Below are 19,482 nucleotides of genomic sequence, written 5' to 3' on the forward strand. Positions count from 1 at the left end.
ACCTAACAAAGGGCTGAGGCAATGGGGAGGCAGTGACATGGTATGTAGGGCTGTGTTTGGGAGGGGTGGATTAAAGGGAGGGAGAGAGGTATGGGAATCGGTTTGAAATCAGTCACCTTGTCCCTGCTGACGTGCTCTTAGACTAACTGCCTTACCGTGCAACTAGCACGGGCATCCGACCTGTCCTGTGCTCTGTGCCACACACAAACATCCCCCAGATGCTGTGTAGCGGGTGCACCACCAAATAATTCAGAGGAAGGAATTGCTTTCATACCCCAGCCAGCTCAAAGCAGGGCACGGCTAGACACAGAGACAACTCCTGACTGCATGGTCGCATCTGAAATGTCCCTTGCTGCAGAGGAGCAGCTGCAGTAAGTTTGAGAAAGATGATGGCAGAAGATGCGTGTCTGGATAGATGCTTTGTTAATGGTTCGCACAGCCCATATCCTGATCACAACCACTCTCTAAACCACAGATAAATTGGTGGTTGGCATGGGATGCTTGGGAGACCCCCAGGGAGGTAAAATCATGGGTATAGACAGGTTGAGACACTGCAGGGCACTCCCAGCACATCCCGTAGGAAGGAAACAGAATTCGGCTCTCTAAAAAGCCCTGAAGGCAGGAGAGAGGTAGCAACGGGAGCAGATGGTCTAAACCGTATTTTCAACCTGTTCCATCTTGGGGTCTTGCTTTGTATAGGCAGGATGCTGCCAAATTCAGCCAACGAGGTGGGGAGGCAGGGTGGACTCACAACACATGCACATAATCCCTTGTAGAAGCTGCCTGCCAGGCTGCGTGTACTGACCTCAGGCACGTGAGCAGGGGCTGGCTGCTTTATAAACCAACCCACACAGTGGGAGCAGCTGACCTGCAGCTCCTTCCATGTGCCTTCTTCCGGCCCTGCAAACCCTGCTGACCCTTCAGTGTCCAGGCACACACCAGTTGTAAGCATGATGCCAAAAATCTTTCAGTCCACCCCCAAATAAGGAGGTTTTCAAAGAAAGGCTTTTTACCAGCTCACAAATCACAAGAGTGGGTCACTCGGCCGTCGTCAGCATCTCTCTTCTTTTTGTCCTGTCATTTGGTGATTTTTTTTTTTTTGTGGCCTATTTTTCCTTTCTGCCTGCCCTCTCTGCCTCTGCAATCCTGTTATCTTACCCAGGTGGCCTCTCCTCTCTGTTCGATGGCAGATTCACGTTACACACAATGAGATCCACTGGAATATACTGGCTGATCAAGATGCCACTGGCAAGGATAGGAAGGAGCTGGTGGCACCAGTGAGGCTCTGGCTAACAGCAACAAACAAACAAAAGGAAGTAGAGAGACGTTAATTCAGCTGTGGAACTCCCTGCCTGGAGAAGTTGTAGATGTTGAAGTTCATGTGGGCTCTAGGAGTTACTAGAGGTTCATGGAAGGATCTCAAGCTCATTTCATAGGACCATAGGAGAATTCAGGCTGGAAGGGACACAGGAGGTCTCTGATCCAACCTGCTCTGAGCATGGTCAGCTCTGGGATCAACCCAGGTTGCTGAGGGTTTTACCCAGAGTCATAGAATCATAGAACGGTTTGGGTTGGAAGGGACCTTCAAGATCATCCAGTTCCAACCCCCCTGCCATGGGCAGGGACACCTTCTACCACACCAGGTTGCTCAAAGCCTCATCCAACCTGGCCTTGAACACTTCCAGGGATGAGGCAGCCACAACTTCTCTGGGCAACCTATTCCAGTGCCTCATCGTCCTCAGAGGGAAGAATTTCTGCCTTAGACCTAATCTAAATCTCCCCTCTTTCTGTTTAAAGCCATTGCCCTTGTCCTGTCACTACACGCCCTTGTCCAAAGTCCCTCTCCAGCTTTCTTGTAGCCCCTTTAAGTACTGGAAGGCTGCAGGAAGGTCTCCCCGGAACCTTCTCCAGGCTGAACAACTCAACTCTCTCAGCCTGTCTTCAAATCCTCCAAAAACCATGACTTGCTGTGAGCAACCCACCCTTTAACACTCGACCAGCCTCAAAATGAAAAAGCTTCTCCTCATACCCCGCTGGAATCCCTCTTAAAACTTTCACCTGTTACCTCCCACCACACCCCACTGTGAAGGAATAACCGCCCCGGAGGTGCAGCGGGGCACGGGGCTGCTCTCAGGCCCCCAAACCCTTCCTTTCCCGCTTAACGAGCCGCTTCCCTCAGGGAGCCCCTCGGACACCCCCGTCCCCCTCCCTGCTCCCTTCACCACCGCCGGCCCTCAGCTCCCCCCAGGCACCTCTCAGGGAAGGACATTTAGCCTTTTGTAAGGAAAATCCCGCTCGTTTTCCCTCTCTCCCGTCGGCGTCGGTACTTTGCTACCACCTAGCGCTGACGGGGCGCAGGGCCCGAAGGCCGCGGCGGGAAGTGCGGGGGGGACCTGCGGGAACTCTGCCCCCCTCCCCCCCCAGGCTGGCGGCGCGGCAATACCGATAAATATCGGTAAACGCCGACGATTTCAATTTCACAGCGGACACGGTAAGGAGAGACCGGCAGGGAGACATACCCGCGGGACCCGGAGCACACGCGTGGGGCTCCTGCGCCCTCCGCCCCCGGCGCTGCCCCGCCCGCTCCCGCTCGCCCAACAGCGCCCCCCACCCCACCCCCCCTTCCACTCTCGTGCGCATGCGCAGTACGACGAGCGTGTATGGTCGTTGCCTCCCGCCCCCCCCCGCTCAGTCCTTCTGTCGCTTTCCGGCAACTCGGCCGCAGGTGCGACGTTTTCACGACGGTGAGGAGCGGTGTCACTTCACGGCAGGAGCCGCTGGCCTGGCCTGTGAGGGGAGCTGAGGGAGTGCTGCCGGCATGAAGCAGAAGAGGAAAGGTACTGGGTTGTGGAGGGATCGCAGTGGTCGGGGGCTGGCGGCAGGACGGTCCCTGCCCCTCTCCCGGGAGCTGCGGGCAGTGGGGCAGGGCTGTGCCGCCTCCCCCGGCCTGGGGAATGGGGAGGGGCCGTGGGGCAGGGTATTGCCCTCCTCTCCCAACCCTGGTGGCGGCGAGGCTGTGGGGCAGGGCTTTACCGCCTTCCCCGGCCTTGTGTGTGTATGTAAGGGGGACTGAGAGGCAACACTTTACCCTGTGTTTGGGCATGGCGGGGAGTCTGTGGGACGGGACTCTTCGTGCTTCCCTCGGCCCTGTCGAGGTGGGAGTTGTGGCCTGGCAGGGCTTTACCACCTCTCCTGGCGCTGTGGTGTCTGTCTGAGAGAAAACAACGCAAGGCCTTGCTCTCCCCTCCGTGTTAGAATCATAGAATGGTTTGGGTTGAAAGGGACCTTCTCCAGACCCCCTGCCATGGGCAGGGACACCTTCCACTACACCAGGTTGCTCAAAGCCTCATCCAACCTGGCCTTGAATACTTCCAGGAATGGGGCAGCCACAGCTTCTCGGGGCAACCTGTGCCAGTGCCTCACCACTCTCAGAGTAAAAAATTTCTTCCTTATATCTAATACTATGTTCTTTGGGAGGTGAGTGAAGGGCCAGCCCCGTCTTGCTTGAGGGTTGGAGGGACTTGGCACTCCTCTGTGAGCCACCCGTTTTCTCTCCCCACTGTTGAATTGGGTCCTGTCACTGAGAGGCTGAGTCCTTTGCACCCATGTGGGTGCTCAGGAGTTTGCCTTCCTCCTCACTGGTGCCCACGCTGTCAGATGCAGAATAGGGTGCTGGAGGCAGGATAGTCTGGATGTTGCTGGGCTTTTTCCTCATGGCAAAGGAAAAAAAAACAAAACAGGGAAAAGGATATGGGACAGCAAAGATGTTGCAGGGCAGTGTGGGACTAGCAGCAGTGTGATCCCACAAAACTATCTGCAGAAAGATACCAGATGTGAGCATTGCTTTGGTGCTTCTCCCAAGTGGGCATAAATGCTGCCAGATTTCAGCACAGCTGGCACAATCAAAAGCTTGTTGGAGCAGTTGTACACCCAGCTGTGTCTCTGCTGGTGGCTTTTCTGACAAGTTTGGTGTGTATACTTTACTGTCCCGACGCTTGCTGGTGTAGACAGTGCTGCACGAGGTGAAATAAATGCACATTGTTGTTAGGAAGCATGGATGGATCTCTTAATTGCAGTGCCCCTCTTCTCCCAAAGCTGGTATGGAAGAAATTTAAGCAATGTATACAGTGTATACATGGGATGGGCCTACGAAGTGCAATGGGGAAGATTTAAGGCACTGATAGCACTGCCTGGTGCAGTGTACTGTCTCAGTGATGGAGGGGAGTTCAGAGCTGGCCTCTTCGTTTGACTTGCCCTGCCATCCTTCTCAGAACGCGTTCTGTCCCTTGCCACATGTACTGGTAGCATCACTAGTCTACTGATTATCTTTAACTGACAATGACTTTTGATTTCTAGCTGCTGCGCAGGTTCCTCTGACATAAGAAGAAGGAGTTTGTCCTAGAAGTAAAAGAAAACCATTGATACGAGGTTCTGGGAATGGGGCAAATCAAGAGCGATACGCAGTGGCAAAATTCCCTCTGTAGGCAACAGTTGTAGGAAATACTAAAAATGAGCTGCAGAACAGATGAGCCTTGGTTGTCACAAGCAGTTAGAAAGCACTGGCTATACACGTGACTTGTTTTGTTCTCATTTCAGGAGACTTCAGCCATGCAGAGCTGATGATGATGACAATAGCTGACATCATAAAGCAATTAATTGAGGCTCACGAGCAGGGAAAAGATGTGAATCTGAACAAGTAAGTCTCACTGGGATGACACTGAAGAGCTGGTCCACCAGTGATGAACGTGTCCTGTACAGTCTCTTACATTCAGGCTTTTTTTTTAAATGTTTTATTTTCACAGGCTACTGTCATTACTGTTATCTGATTAAAAAATACCACCAAGATTTTTAAATCGTGTGGTGATTTGAAATCGTGCCTTGGTACTTCATTGGCAATGCTGAGAGTACAAAATGGGTTATATTAGTGAAAAACTCTTAAGAAACTTACGAGTTTGCCTTTTTGTGTTTTCACCTGTGTTCGTCCTTCAGTAGTCCCAAAGTCAGTTCCATCAGGTAAAGGAGAGATTAATTTAGGGATGAAGTTTAAATCAGATTTTCTTAGCAACGTGTTAAAAACAAAGTTGTTTAAGTTGTTGTTTACAAAAAGCTCTTCTTTCTTTATATATGTGGAATAATAAAACCTGAATTTGTCCCACTGTTTCTGTTGCATTTACGTGATATAATTGCAAACTTTTTGCAGATGCTGGAAATAACCGACATTAATGTCTTGGAAATGAACTCAGCTAGAGTCCACGTTTGTAGGACTTAGTCACATGGAAGGCTTATGAAAAGAATTAAATCACTGAAAATGGATAAGCCAGAGCCTGTGGGCAGCTTTCACGATGAAGCTTTTGATGAAATCATATTTAGAAGTAAAATATACAGCAACTCAAAACGTTGGCAATTGTTGCAAATCAGCTTCATTTGGAATTTATTTTCTGTATCTTAATATGCACAGCAGCTGTTGCAGGGAATTATTGTATGCTTTTAAAATAAGGTACCTGGAAAGGCAAACTGAGAAAACCTGCCTCGATCTCCATGTAGCTGAACAGTAATGCAGCAGCACTGCTGTGGAATATGGGTATGCAAGTCAGAACGGAGCTGTTAATTTGCAGTATTTCTGCTTTCAGGCTGAAAACCAAGACGTCGGCGAAGTACGGACTTTCAGCGCAGCCACGCTTGGTTGACATCATTGCTGCTGTTCCGCCACAGTACCGCAAGGTGCTGGTACCAAAGCTCAAGGCCAAGCCTATAAGAACTGCTAGCGGGGTAAGCACGTACGTCGTTCTCTCCGTCCACCACCATCCTCCCCTGCTCTCATCGATAAATTCTATTTAATTGTTTTCAAAGACCAGGATATTGACTGTCCAGAAGCTTTAATATAGATGTGATGATGCGCCCACAGGGCTATTGGTTTCAAAGCATTTGGGAGAAGAGAAAGAGGAGGTCTGGAAATTTTGTTTCAGAGCAGCATGTCTTGCTTTTTAGTTGCTGTAGAAACAGTGCAGCTTAATCCGCAGGCCCTCTCAGTGAACAAAGGTAAAATATTAGTATTTAACCTGTTACTTTGAAAGGTGGTTCATGCTTAAGACAGTAATAGAGGTACAGCCAACACTCAGCTGTATGTTTTTAAGCTTTGATAATGCATGTATAACGTGCCTAAAGTCAAGTTAACAAAAAAACCCCACAAAACCAGAAACTAAAATCCAGGAAGTGTTCAATTTTTATAACTTAACCCCCAAAACAACAAAAAAAACCCACAAACAACCAAACCAAGAAAACAGAAACAAAAAACAACCAACCAAACCAAAAACCTTGAAGCAAAACCACAAAAAAAATCCCCCCCCCCCCAAAAAAAAAGAAACCCCTTAATTTCTTTTAATTTCTTTTTTTTCTGGCTATAGAATATTTCATTAAACTCTTAGTCCAAGCAAGATTTCTGAAAACTGGAAATGAGGTATTCCAAGTTGGGTGCCCCAAGTTAATAGACACTAGAAAATCTTAGTATGTCTGTCACTTTTTCCCTCTAGTCCTTTTTAAAAAAGAAGATAATATCTTACATTGTGCTTGCGTTTAATGTGTGGAAAGCTGTCGGAGATTAAGCCTGGGGGGAAAAAAAAAATCTTTGCTCAGTTAGGTGGAGGGAGGAAGCTATTTTTATTATCTTTCATTTATACCTTTTGTTTCTCTTCATCTCTCCCCCATTTTCATCTTGCAGGTGTTGTTTGGTATGTTTGGTGGCACACCCTCACCCTTGTGCTGTTTTAGATGCATGGTCCTAGTGAATACCTGAGTGTCAGTCTGCATCTTTTCAGCAGCGTGGTTAATTGGATTTGGTATAAGGCACCTGGTTCTGTATAATACACTGTCAGTTTATTCTGGATTGTGAAAATATTCAATAATAGGATTCCTATTTCTTCATATATTTGTTATCTCCTTCAAGAGTTAACTTACAGATGTTCTAGGTGGCAGACTGAGCAGAAAACATCTTTAAATAGTCTCTTGCAGATGCACATGTATACATAGCCTTCCAAGATGCAGTTTATTTTTGTAACTTCAGAAGCAATTACTGAAATTTTTCTCCTCTAACTTTGCTTCTTGCAGATTGCTGTCGTGGCTGTGATGTGTAAACCGCACAGGTGTCCGCACATTAACTTTACAGGCAACATATGTGTGTAAGTATGACAGCTTAGATGACTCGAGGACTGTTTTATGTATAAATCTAGTGTTGCAGTAGCCTTGTATTGGGGACAGGCTTACCTTCTGCACAAGCGCAAAGTTGCAGATCGTTGATACCTCCACATTACGTTTAAAAAAATCTACATGTTTTCAGTTTTTCTTCAAGGAGAACACCTTTTTTTTTCACGGGCAGAAGGCTGCTTGCCTTTAGTAGATAGATGCTTTTGTGGATATAGTAACCAGGAGAATATATTAATGATCAAATGTAAGTTGTATTACTGTGTTAGGGTGTGCAGGTGTGTTGTGCATACGACTGGGTACCTAAGCAGATTGGAGAAGACTATCACGGAAAAGAAACAGGGCTCAGTCTGAAAAGTTTGCAAACTGCTGAACTGAGACCCACCTGAGGAGGGGCAGGTGTTGTCTGCAAAAACTTGCTCAGTGTGACAGTCTGGCTTTGCCTGGCTCTGGAATGAAATGAGAGCACAGATGGAAGGGAAGGCCTCCAGCTGCCAAGAGCTCGTGGCGTTAAGGGAATAGCTTCTGAGTTTTATTTGAATTGAGAAACCCAAGCTGGGTTTACCTTGAAGTACATTACCTCTGTTTGACTTAAGAATCTGTGTGCCTGAAATCTCGTCTGTTTTTTTTTTCTTAACTATATCAGTTCGTCTATTTCAAAACATTGCTTCTCTTTCCCACCTTGTCACTCCTAAAACATCAGCATGTTTCCCTACCAGCTGCCTCACAGAGTGAGCTGGCTCTGTTCTTGTTTTTGCACGAGCAGATACTGTGTTTGAGATGTTCCAGGTAATTACATGTATGAAATGTCTTCAATTGGGTTGCGCAACTTTTGCCAGCAAATTAATTTGGCCGCGGTAATTTGGTAATTAATTTTTTAATGGTGACAGATGACTTGGGTTGAGTTTGCAGGGCAGGCAGTGAGGAAGCTAATCAATTATACTGTGAACCGAATGTGTCTGATTCAACAGAGATGACATTATCTTAGTCTGTGCGTTTGAGATCTGCATCGTAAGTGACAATCTGCTGACTGCTCTATTACCTTGTCTGCTGGAGGCGCTCAGCGCCTGCAGCTAACATTGAAGGGGTTGTCAGCCCTCCTGTCTTAGGTCGTCTTTGAGCACAGAATGGCAGTAGATCGGTCTTTAATCCCACAGGCCTCAAAAGGAAGCTAAGGACCCTTCAGTATAAATTCGTGCTCCTTTTAATTACTGTCTGCTGTGTACGGTTCCTCTCCCGACCAGCAGTCATGCTGTGATAGCCGCAAGTCTGTCTTGCCATGTCACAGAATAAGGGTTTCAAACAATCCTCTAGATGCAGAAACTGTAATTTAATACCAAACTGCTATAGTTATCCAGAGTAGATGGACTGTGTTCTTTTGAAATGGTCTTAGACTGCTGTAGTCATCAAATAGCATGTTCCTAAGTTCAGAAAACAATGTAAATGAGCTTTCTCACCATCAAGATATTTAAATTCTACACATTTCTGGAAAAGAAGCGTAGATTGTGTAACAGGATGATGTCTCTTACGTCTTTCCATGCCAAATAAAAATCATATTTTACATCAAATGAGACCGTGTTTTTGATAGAATGGTGGAAAATACGTAAATTGTTTATGATGGTAAAATTACTTTTTAGAATTTAATAATCTTTCTGTAACTATTAATGCAAAACTATATGGCAGCTCCCTAATCCAATGCCATGTTCCAGAAATATGTTCACAGTATGTTTTGCTTCTAGTAAGTCTCATCAAGTTGTATGTGGATGTAGTCATTTGACGGGTCTGAACTGTTTTCTGAAATCCCATTCTCAGTGAGATTAAATGAAACCGTTTTGCACTGTGTGCTTAGTGTTTGCAAACATACGTAGGCTTGATTCCTCTCAATGTTACTGGATATCACAGAATCGCTCTTCGCTGTGTGCGTTTGGGTCTGTAGCTGTATTTACATCGGATGATGCAAAACCAGGAATTAGTTAATTCATCCTGTGCTCTCAGCTGACCAGTCGTGAGCCAGCTTTAGTCTAGAAGCTGTATTGCACCAGGAAGGTGCCATAGTGGTTGAGCTAATAAAGCTTTCCTTCCTTTTGTGAATTTGGTTTTGCCTATATGAAAGCTCCTGAATGCCAGGAGAGCGGTTGGCATGTTGCTGTGGCCAGCCTGTCTCGAGTTTGTGTTACCCTGTGTTTCTGGTGAGGGATGGGGTAGTCAGAGCAACGTCTGCTCAGCCTGCACCCTCTTTATGCCTGTAGCTCAGACAGATTAAGTTGTTGCAATTCTATGAGTTTGATGCCTGTGTTGTGTCTTTTAATATTTGCAGGTACTGCCCAGGTGGACCTGATTCTGATTTTGAATATTCAACACAGTCTTACACTGGATATGAGGTAGTACTTCAGTCTGCCATAATGCATCGCCTATGCTCTCTCTAATCTTGGGTTAGGCTGCTCTTTATTTCTACAAATTCACTGGTGTTGCAAGAAAAAAAAAAAAAAAAAACAAAAGCAGACTTTGTAAACTTCAAGACTAAAGCAGCTCAAATACAAGACTAGAAATTCTTCCCAATAATTGTAGCAGTTGTTTGTTTCTCCTCGCCTTGCTGCTGTTTATACTCTTACACATGTAATACACCGTAGAGTAGGAGCGAGCAGCCTGTGATTCTGAGCAGGGCGAGTGCAGCATCGTGGCTGCACCCCAGGCCTTGCTGGTGTGGGAGCAGCTGTTAATCTGAATCTCCAGCTGTGGAAGGTGATGAGTGCGTAAGAGCAGTTGAAGATGACATTGCTGTCGCCCATGGGACACTGCTGCATGCGGTTTGTTGGAAGGAGTGCTGGCAGTGATTCCTACACCGTTATCAATCTGTGTCAACTTTTCCTAACTGAACAGTCCCGCAGAAACATACAGTTTTACTTGTGGCTCGGTATGAGTTCAAGGGAGAGGTACAGAGAAGGCAAAGCCAGACTCCTCCTCAGAGCTGCCTAGTTAAAAGATGAGAAGCAACAAACATGAGTTGGAATGTTGAAAATTACGTGTAATGTAAGAAAAGAGTATTTTAACATGATGGTTGTCAAACACTTGAGTAGGGACTTAGAGAGGTTTTGGAATCTCTATTCTTAAAGATAGACATTGACTGGACACAGCCCTGAGCGTCCTGCCCTGAGTGGGCCCACTTTCAGTTCTGCCCAACCTCCAGGACCCTGTGGATTAACAAAGGTCAAGCTGGAAAAAAGCCCATTATTTAGCTGTTAAGTGCCTCTGAAATGACATATCTGCTGTTATGTGTCTGTATCTGCAGTGATATGTTGCTAAATGCATATAACCAAAACGGTGCTTTCCTGTTGTCTGCCGGAAGTTTAACAGCAGAAGATCTTGTTGTGGCTAAGTTATTGTGACTGGTTTTCACAAAACAACTCACAGCTACGGTACAGATATGAAGTAGTAAAATGGGGTAAAATTCAAATGGGATTAATACGTTAAACGGTGATTCAGCGTCCTTTTAGTATGGATTTTGTCCGCTATCCATTTTTCAGTGGCTTGAAACTTGTCCCATTAGTGCAAAGTAGGAAAATCCTGTGTATATTTATATTACTTTATAATTTGTATTGGTTTTGGTATGTGGTGTTCATTTATTTAATACTAACAGCGTGTGGGAGTTATGCCTGATTTAAACAGTCTTCATCCTTTAGAGCTTTTAATACAGCAGATATGAAATAACAAACAAATCCAGGATACACAAGATACTTGAAAACCTTATCTTGGAGCATTATTAATAGCTTTACATCAGCTAGTAATATAAAAAGGAAGTTATTAGGGATTTCAATTGAAAGAGTATGTTTAGATAAAAAATATTTGAAGTTTAGACTGAATTCTAGAGGACGCTTGTTGGATAACGGTTGTGGAAGTGAAGAAAAACTGAAATGAACAGGACAAAAACTTGTATTTTGAAAAACATTTTGTTTGTGATTTCTTTTTTGCAGTATTTTTTGAGACTTATTACAGAGATTCTTTATCCATCCTGCCCTAGTGCACTAAAAATTTAAAAAATTGTGTCGTTCTCTGTATGTCATATTACCGTCTAAGGATAAAAAAAGTGTGTGAAGCAGCCAAATTCAAATTTACAATTGGATGGATTCTCTGATTGTGAGTTTGAATACTATAGGGTCCGTTAGGATTTGAAGACTTTAATGTTTCAGTACTAACCATAATGTTTTGTTCTTTTTCACTATGTTTGTTGTTTTTTTTTTAACAAAGTTTGAGATGGATCTGCTTGTCTTTTTTAGCCAACATCCATGAGAGCCATTCGGGCAAGATATGACCCTTATCTCCAGACAAGACACAGAGTGGAACAGGTGAATTTTTACGGTGGAAGAGAGATGCATTGTGATTGTGATGAAAATAGTGATAATGCTTTTAATTGCCTGAACTGGCAATTAAAAGGGTTGTGATTGGCAGCACTAAGTCCAGCTGGAGGCCAGTCTCTAGTGATACAACCCAGCTGTCAATATTGGAGGCCAATAGCGTTTAACCTCTCTGTTAATGGTCTGGGTGTTGGGACAGAGCACGCTGTCAGCAAGTTTGTAGATGATACAGGATTGGGAGGAGTGGATGATGGACCAGAGGTTCATGCTGCTGTTCAGAGAGAGATGGAGAAATGGACTGGCAGGAACCTCTTGAAGTTCAACAAAGGGAAGTGCCAAGTCCTGCCTCTGGGGAGGAACAACCCTAGGCATCAGTACATGCTGGGAGTTGACCAGCTGGAAAGTAACTTGGCAGAAAAAGATCTGAGGGTCCTGGTGGACACTGAGTTGACCATGAGCAGCATTGCGGCCTTGAGACAAAGATGACCAGCAGCCTCCTGGGCTGCATTAGGATGAGCATTGCCAACATGTCAAGGAAGGAGATGCTTCCTCTGGCCTCAGCACTACTAATGCTTCACCTGGAGAACTGTGTCCAGTTCTGGGCTCCCCAGCAGAAGCCAGACAGGAATATATCTGATGTAGTGGAAGGTGTCCCGGCCCATTGCAGGAGGTTTGGAACTAGATGAGCTTTGAGGTTCCTTCCAGCCCAAACCGTTCTATGATACTGGAGCAAGTCTAGCAAAGGGCCACTTTGAGGGGACTGGAGCATCTGAGGAGATGCTGAGAGAGCCAAGACTGTTTAGGCTGGGAAAGAGAAGGCTTGGGGGAATCTTACCAATGTGTATAAATGCCTGGTGGGAGACACTAAGAAGACAGAGACAGGATCTTTTTAGTGGTGTCAAGTAACAGAACAGGACAGAAGGCAACATGCACAAACTGAAACATGAGAAATTCCATTTGAACATCAGGAAACAGTTTTCACTTGTGAGGATGACCGAGAACCAGACCATGTTGCCCAGAGAGGCTGTGCAGTCTCCATCCTGTGAGATACTCAAAGCCTGTCTGGACGCAGCACCGAATGAACTGCTGTAGCTGATGCTAATTTGAAAAGAGAGATTGGACTAGGTGATCTCCGGAGGTCCCTTCCAACCTGAATGTGTCAGGATTCTGTAATTCTACACTAGTCTGACTTGACCCCCATAAAACAGTTATTTTTAGACCTTTTAATTGTCTGACAGACATTTCCATTAGATAAAAGGACAAGTTTTGAACCTCTTATAAGATGTCATCTGTTCTGAACAATACCTGATTACCGATAGGAGGTCCTGTTACAAGAAAATTGTACTGAACTTTTGTGGCAGTTGCTAGTTCTTGATGATTACTTTCATGGAGAATTTAGTACTGAAAATAGTGACTTTCCTACCAAAATGATTTTTTTTTTTTGATCTGCACTGCACAATTAGATCTGAAGAGTTTCTCAATCCTGTTCTGCTTTGACTGGTTTCCTGTTTAACTCCAAATCTATTGGAAAATTCTCCATGAATTCAGCATAGTCCTTTTCTCCCACAAGTTTTTAAGGAAAGTTAGTTTTATGTGGATTGAAGCAGATGCAAGGAAACTTTTCTTGCTGGCCATATCTAAGCTAACTTCAAACTGGAATGAGTGCAACTCCATCAGTAAGATGCTAGGCTCAAATAATTCTGCTTTGTCAGGAAAACCTGTTACGCTGGGCTCAATGTCTATACTGTGTTCTTGCAGTGGAAAAATAACTTTTGAGGGTTTTTTTGGGGGGAGGGAATTCTAAGAAATCTGCACAAAAGTATTAATGGTTTGTCATTTGTAAAAGGTACGACAACTAAAGAAGGAAATGCAGTGTAGCAATGTCAGGGTTTTCAGAAGAGCCTTTTAGATAAGTCCCTGATTGGTAATTTTTCCCTGGTACTTCTCATTTTACAGCTGAAGCAGTTGGGCCACAGCGTGGATAAAGTAGAATTTATTGTGATGGGTGGAACATTCATGGCCCTGCCTGAAGACTACAGAGATTACTTCATCAGAAACCTTCACGATGCCTTATCAGGTCACACTTCCAATAATGTAGCGGAGGCTGTCAAGTAAGCATCTTGGTTTTCTTTAATGTAATTCTTTAAAAGTATTCTTGAACTGGTGTAAGAGCAGAACATGCTGAAGACAAAATCTCAGGATTCTTTGTCGTTTTTTTTTTGAAAGGCAGTGTTTATCCAAATACATATTTAGGCACAGAATATTTATAGCTCAGCTTGCAGCATTGCTTTGTGTACTGCATAGCACCAGCAGAAGATAGGGCCATGGTTTATCTATTTTCTCCTGTAGGAAATGCTAAGCTACTTCTGATTTCTTGGCATTCCATCTGGACTTCTACCTTTTATGCCTCATCACCTTGATTTGGAGTTGTGACGAATCACATTGCCAGGGGATTTATTTCCTTTAGCTGAGAAGGGGAGCTGATCCTGGCTTGGAGGGAGGCCAGACGTCAGCTCCTGTAAGGGATGACTCACCCCCGAGAGCGTCAGCACTCAGAGCTCCGAGCCCCTTGCAGTCTCAAACGCAGTTACCCTTGCGGTATTTCGATGTGGCAGGGAGATGCTCCTCTTCTTGCTTTACAGTTGATGAACTGAAAATCAGAGGCTGATTTATTTACGTGTGCTTTGGGTTGTTAAACACAAAACTTTCCAGTGCGTTTTGCGGTATGAAACTGAGGACAATGAGAAAGATTTGACGTTTTGGAGCTGTTAAAACTAGGGGAGCATCTCTACTGACAGCTAGTTTGCTACCTTGTTGTCATTCAGTGCAGTGACTTTTACTTGATACCATTATCATCTACTAAAGAAAGCGTTTTTCAAACTGAGCAGGACTAGTAGCCCTTGTCTAGCTTCATGTCGTATTTTACAGCTGTAATTTCAGTTGGTTTTCCTCTGGAGGGCAGCAAACACTTCTGCTAGTTTTCTTTGTGTTGTGTTTTTTTTTTCCTTGTCATTCTAAGACCAGACAAAAAGCGCTATGCTGCTCTTTCCGAGGGGGTTTTATCAAGATAAAATCACAAACAAATTGGGAAAATAATTGCTTTTCTTTTGCTCTAGTGTCCTGGTTTGAGCATGGAAGGACACAGCTCATTATGGAGGAAGGATGGAATTTGCAGGTTGTCTATTCAAATTAGTGCTGTGCTTGTACGTCCATCAGGTGGTTCAGGATGTGGTCATTCCATATTTTTTCTGCTGCAGGTTTCTAGCTAATTTTACTAGACCCAGAATTGCTTTTGGAGTAGCCTGTCCTTTGTTCTGCAGATTGAGGGAACTATTTATGACACAGATCGTGTGACCAAGTAATTTTAAATGCAAAAATGAAGTGACTCTGAAGTCAGCGTACTGCCTTGCAAGCACGCAGATTGAGCAACGTGAGAAAACCTGCACTAACAATATGTGGGTTTTTTTTCCAGCAGATAAATAAAGGTTTATATTTTTAACATAAAATTCACGTTAAATGCTTAGTAAATGGAAGTATGTGGGAGTTACTCAAGTTGCACTTTCCAAATATTCTAGAGGTGAGAAAATTGGTTCAAGATGAATCAGACCTTTTACTTTTTGTGCTTCTTACATGTAGTTGTTGTAGTGTGTCACTGCAGTACTTTTTTTGAGGTGGCCAATGACACTTAGAATAAACATTCAAGGTTGAATTTATTTTTCCTTCTCCCTCACTGCTTCCATCAACAAAAGCCATGCTACGTGAGGAATACTGACAATAGTTCACTTGTTTTATGGTGTGGGCACTTCGTTAGGTGGTAGCCTGAGATCTGGTCTCTCTCACTCTTTGCTTTGAATGCTATTATGGTAGCTTTGAAATTTTTCCTGCTTGTGCAAATCATTAGTTAATTTTAGATTTTATACAGTGATTCCCTAATGGAGAAAAAGACCTTCATGCAGGATACTTCGTAAAAAGTCTTTCTGAGCATGACCTTTGACTAAACTAGTGCAGCACTTACCTATATAGGCTTCAGTCCACCTAACTGTGAACACATTTTTTTCCTCTTTTGTCCAGTCATTTCTTTACTTTGTGCTAAACTTGAGCTCTGCTTCTATGTCCAATGCTGTTTTTCCAGTGATAGTGATATGCTGACCTCTAAGGTCTGAATTGTGCAGCACTGTAGGGCTCATCAATTTGGCATCCTTCTCTTGATATAATTTTAAATTTTCTTCATATAATACTTTGTCTTGATCAGCCCACTGCAGCTTCTGGTCCCAGTTAATCTGATAAAAAGGATGTGACTCTTTGCAGTTTCAGTCAGTACAGTACCGATGGTAGCCTGCCATGGAGGTTCCTCGCCAGGAAACAGCACTGCAAGCCTGACTAAAGAAACAAGTCTTCAGACTGTGTTGGCGCTTGAGTTCCAGCTGGTCTTCTCAATTGGCTTCTGGCTTTCTTACAGATTGAGTCTTATGGTGAATCTGGCCCTGTGGTAAATCACACAGCTGCAAATCTAGCAGTCCCTATGTGAGAGAAATGGTGTGGAACTGGGAGTGATGTGTCTCAGGGAAGTGGGCCACTGCTGTAGCCAGCTGCTGCTGAATAAATAAGTCTGAAATTGTGTCTTTATAGTCAGTGGAGAGAGCAGGATCTTCATGGGATGGCTCAGAGCATATAATCTAGGCTGCTGCTCTAGACTGTTTCCAGGTAGACTGGGCATCTAACTTGGGAGGTATGAAGAACTCCATTTATACCTGTATTTATAAAGCGGCAGGAGATCTTTTTTGCATGAGTGCACCTCAAGGAAGTTAAGATTTTGGAGTTTATGGATGCATGAACAGAACATGAGTGTAGAAGTGACCGTATTTACATACATGAACTTGCCAAACAAAAGTGTGATATTTTAAAAAAGATAAACTAGTGGGCTTTCGTAGCAACTCTGTCATGAGTGGAGGAAGGAAATGACTTTGCTGAGAAAGTGTTGTTGGTGTTTAATATTCTGTAGCACCTCCCTATTGAGGTAATAAACACTTTTTAGACTATTCAGACAGAAGTCTTTGCTTGAGGTGCTTTGTTACACTTGAGAAATAAGTTGTCCAAGGAATGAGTGAAGAATTGCAGAGCCAGAGGGGATCTTTGTTTTCTAGAGAGTGTGCAATGACACTGAAAAGTTTTAATTTTTGTTTGCTGAACACCACTTAGGAGACTTCATGCACTTCTGGATGCCTATCGAGCAAGGTTGTGCACTTGGTGATAAGCTTCCCTTCTTTAGGACGAGATTCTGTAATTACTGCTAAAGACAGATTTTTTTTTTTTTTTTCTTTTTGTACACTAGAGAAATACATCTTCCTGTGGGAGTTGTTGCCATCAAGCCAACGTTTTGACTCCATCACTGATTGCGGCTACCTTTGCTCTTTCCTGAGGACAATGAACCAAGAAGGTGTAAAATACACATGCAAATGAGAATTGCTGCTCCCCCATCGTTTTGCTCCTCTCACCTGACCCATGAGTCATTAGAGGTGCTGGGTATATTTAACTGCCACCATGACTCACCACTTAGCTCCAAGGGCTGAGCCAGTATCTGACTTTAATTAGTGAACGAGGCCGAAGGAGAACTTGCCTGTATTGAGAAAGGCAGGTGTCAGAAAGGTCCCCCTGGGCTGTGCACCCTTGCAGCTCTTGGACTGCGCCATCAAGCCTGACTTCTCTTAGTGTATTTAAAAATGCACAGAAATTATTTTTTAATTTTATTTTAACAGTATCCTGCATTGTCTGATGTGTGGTCTGGCTGGTCGTAAACGGCAAAGAAAGTAGGGGGTAAAATGGCTGGAAACTTATGTTCTGCAGTTCGAGTATCTTTTGTACCTGATATTTATGTGACAGTATTCAGGTGCAGAGCAGATATAATAACTATTTCCCTAATAGGTCCATCGTCCAAGACTAGTTTGGCTTTACATCCACTCAGTAGTTTCTTAGAAGGCTCGTTCTCCACTTGCATCGTGTGCTGCAACCCAGAACTTGCAGAGATGAGTACTGTTGGCTGCATTTGATTCCTCATGGAGAAATCGTAGCTCTTAATACCGGATGACGCCGTGAGACTGCCTGCCTTTTTCTCAGGCTTGTCATCAGTTGCTTTCACAAAGTGTCCTTTTGTGTTTCCACCACTCCCTGTGTCTTCTGCTGGGCTGGTGAGCCGGCAGCAATGCTTCTTGCTGCTATGAATGTTTTCATTATGCATGAGGAAATTTCCTTTAGGTATCCCAGAAGCCGTATTGGTCTTTTGACAAGCGGTAAGCAGATAGATCTAGCTACTTTAGAGTTTTTGCTGAAAGAGAAAACATTGGTTTTAAATAACTACTGCTTAGAGCTGGATTATTGTGTGTTCAGTTTAAGACCTCTTAGCCCATCCAAGGAAGAAGAAAAAAAAACCCCAAGCACTGGCAGTTTCAGCAGCAGTTGGTTTGGTGGGTGGAGCTCCTGACACATTTTAAAACCTGGCTGGAGATCACTCTTCTTGAACACGCCAGATCAGAAGAACCTATGAAAAATGTGGTTTGTGTGGTTGTCGGTCATTATACTCTTTTCTTGAATACCCACATTAGGTCTCATGTATCAGTAATTCTCCTGATAGAAGCTGCAGTTTCTCCACAAAAAACATAGTGATCGTGAAGGTTGACAACTAAGCAACACCTAATTTTGCTTTTTAGTAGTGAGAAATAAACCTGCTTTCAAGAGGTCGCTCTTTATTGTCAAAGTTGAAGTCTGTTTTAAATTTCTCCAACAAGACTTAAGGTGTTTTGTTAGAAGATGTATTCTGCAGGTAAGTCCAGTCTTGCTGATGCCGGTGCTGTGATTTTCCCAAGATTTAGCCCGTCTGCTCGACTTTTAGGGCACAGATGCGCCAAGAAGTTACGTGGGGTAACAATTTGTTTGGGCATATTATGCCTGTGCTGTTGCAACTGGCTTTGTGTACGTATTTTGCTGGCCACACTTCTGAGAAATTCGGATGTGCCGTGCATCTCAAGCAAAGAGATTTAAGCAAACACGCTTCACCTTGCGGTTAGTGTAGGCAAAGAAGCTGTTCTCCTACAGTTCAGATGGCTCAACTGACATATGGCTGCTTGTTATACTAATGTATCTTAATTGTGCTTTTGGAGTACTAATTGTGACTCTAGCAAAAATAACTGAGAGCTTTGACTCACTGGCTTCAGTGATTCATGCTGGGGCGATTTAAGAGGTTACTGTTCTCCTTTTATCTACCTTTGACCCTCTGCTTGAGTTTACCACTTCCAAAACAGGCAACTAAACATAGTCGTCCACCCTTCAGCTGCCAGAGATCACCCTGTGGCAAATTAATGTAATCTGGAACGGATAGTGGTTTAAGGAGATATGCTACTGCTTTGGCTGCAGGGAGCCCAGCCTGTTAAATTGCCCCGCTACAAATTGCCAGAATTTGATAGTCAAATCTCACCTCTTGACTTGCTGTAATGAGTAGGTACTGTGACAGGTAGGCTCTCGAAGCTCTAGCAGCTCTGGCACAAACCGCTGTAATTGCTGGCTTAAACTCCTATTCTAGCAGTAATTTGGGCCACCAAAGTGTGTGGGTACTTATCTGGTTCTGCGTCCCCTCCTGTGCAGGCAGCAGCTTCTGGCGGAGAAGGAAGTGAATAGCTGGAGGCAGCAACATTGCAAATTGCTGTGGCTGGATCCATCCCAGCTCGTCTGTCAAATCCCTCAGGACATCTGACTGGGCAGTGATTTTTTTTCCTCTGCTCTGTGCCAGGCAGGAGATAACTGGCTATTGTTTTAGTGCCAGATCATTTACAACAGAGATTCTGCCTAAATTTCCTTTTGTGCCTAGAAATTTGGAGACTAGTTCCTAATGTTCTGGAGAAGCAGGCAGATTTTCTTTGTTTCCAGCTGTGGATGTGGCTCT

At 44.2% G+C, this 19,482-nt stretch overlaps 1 protein-coding gene across 2 annotated transcripts in view; it reads left to right on the forward strand.

Annotated features, from left to right (window-relative positions):
• The first annotated feature begins 2,724 nt into the window (after positions 1-2,724).
• ELP3 (elongator acetyltransferase complex subunit 3) overlaps positions 2,725-19,482 on the forward strand; it is a 96,383-nt gene continuing 79,625 nt past the window's right edge. Inside the window, exons 1-7 of one of the 2 annotated variants that reach the window (XM_086631451.1) lie at positions 2,725-2,837; positions 4,597-4,696; positions 5,631-5,769; positions 7,105-7,175; positions 9,515-9,578; positions 11,472-11,540; positions 13,506-13,660. In XM_086631451.1, coding sequence (XP_086487577.1) covers positions 2,819-2,837; positions 4,597-4,696; positions 5,631-5,769; positions 7,105-7,175; positions 9,515-9,578; positions 11,472-11,540; positions 13,506-13,660 — 617 coding nt within the window. In that variant the 5' untranslated portion in view covers positions 2,725-2,818. The remainder of the gene's footprint in view (positions 2,838-4,596; positions 4,697-5,630; positions 5,770-7,104; positions 7,176-9,514; positions 9,579-11,471; positions 11,541-13,505; positions 13,661-19,482) is intronic. The other variant, XM_086631452.1, reaches the window with a different exon arrangement.

The sequence above is a fragment of the Tauraco erythrolophus genome, chromosome 2, assembly GCF_009769465.1.
Source record: "Tauraco erythrolophus isolate bTauEry1 chromosome 2, bTauEry1.pri, whole genome shotgun sequence".
Taxonomy (NCBI): domain Eukaryota; kingdom Metazoa; phylum Chordata; class Aves; order Musophagiformes; family Musophagidae; genus Tauraco; species Tauraco erythrolophus.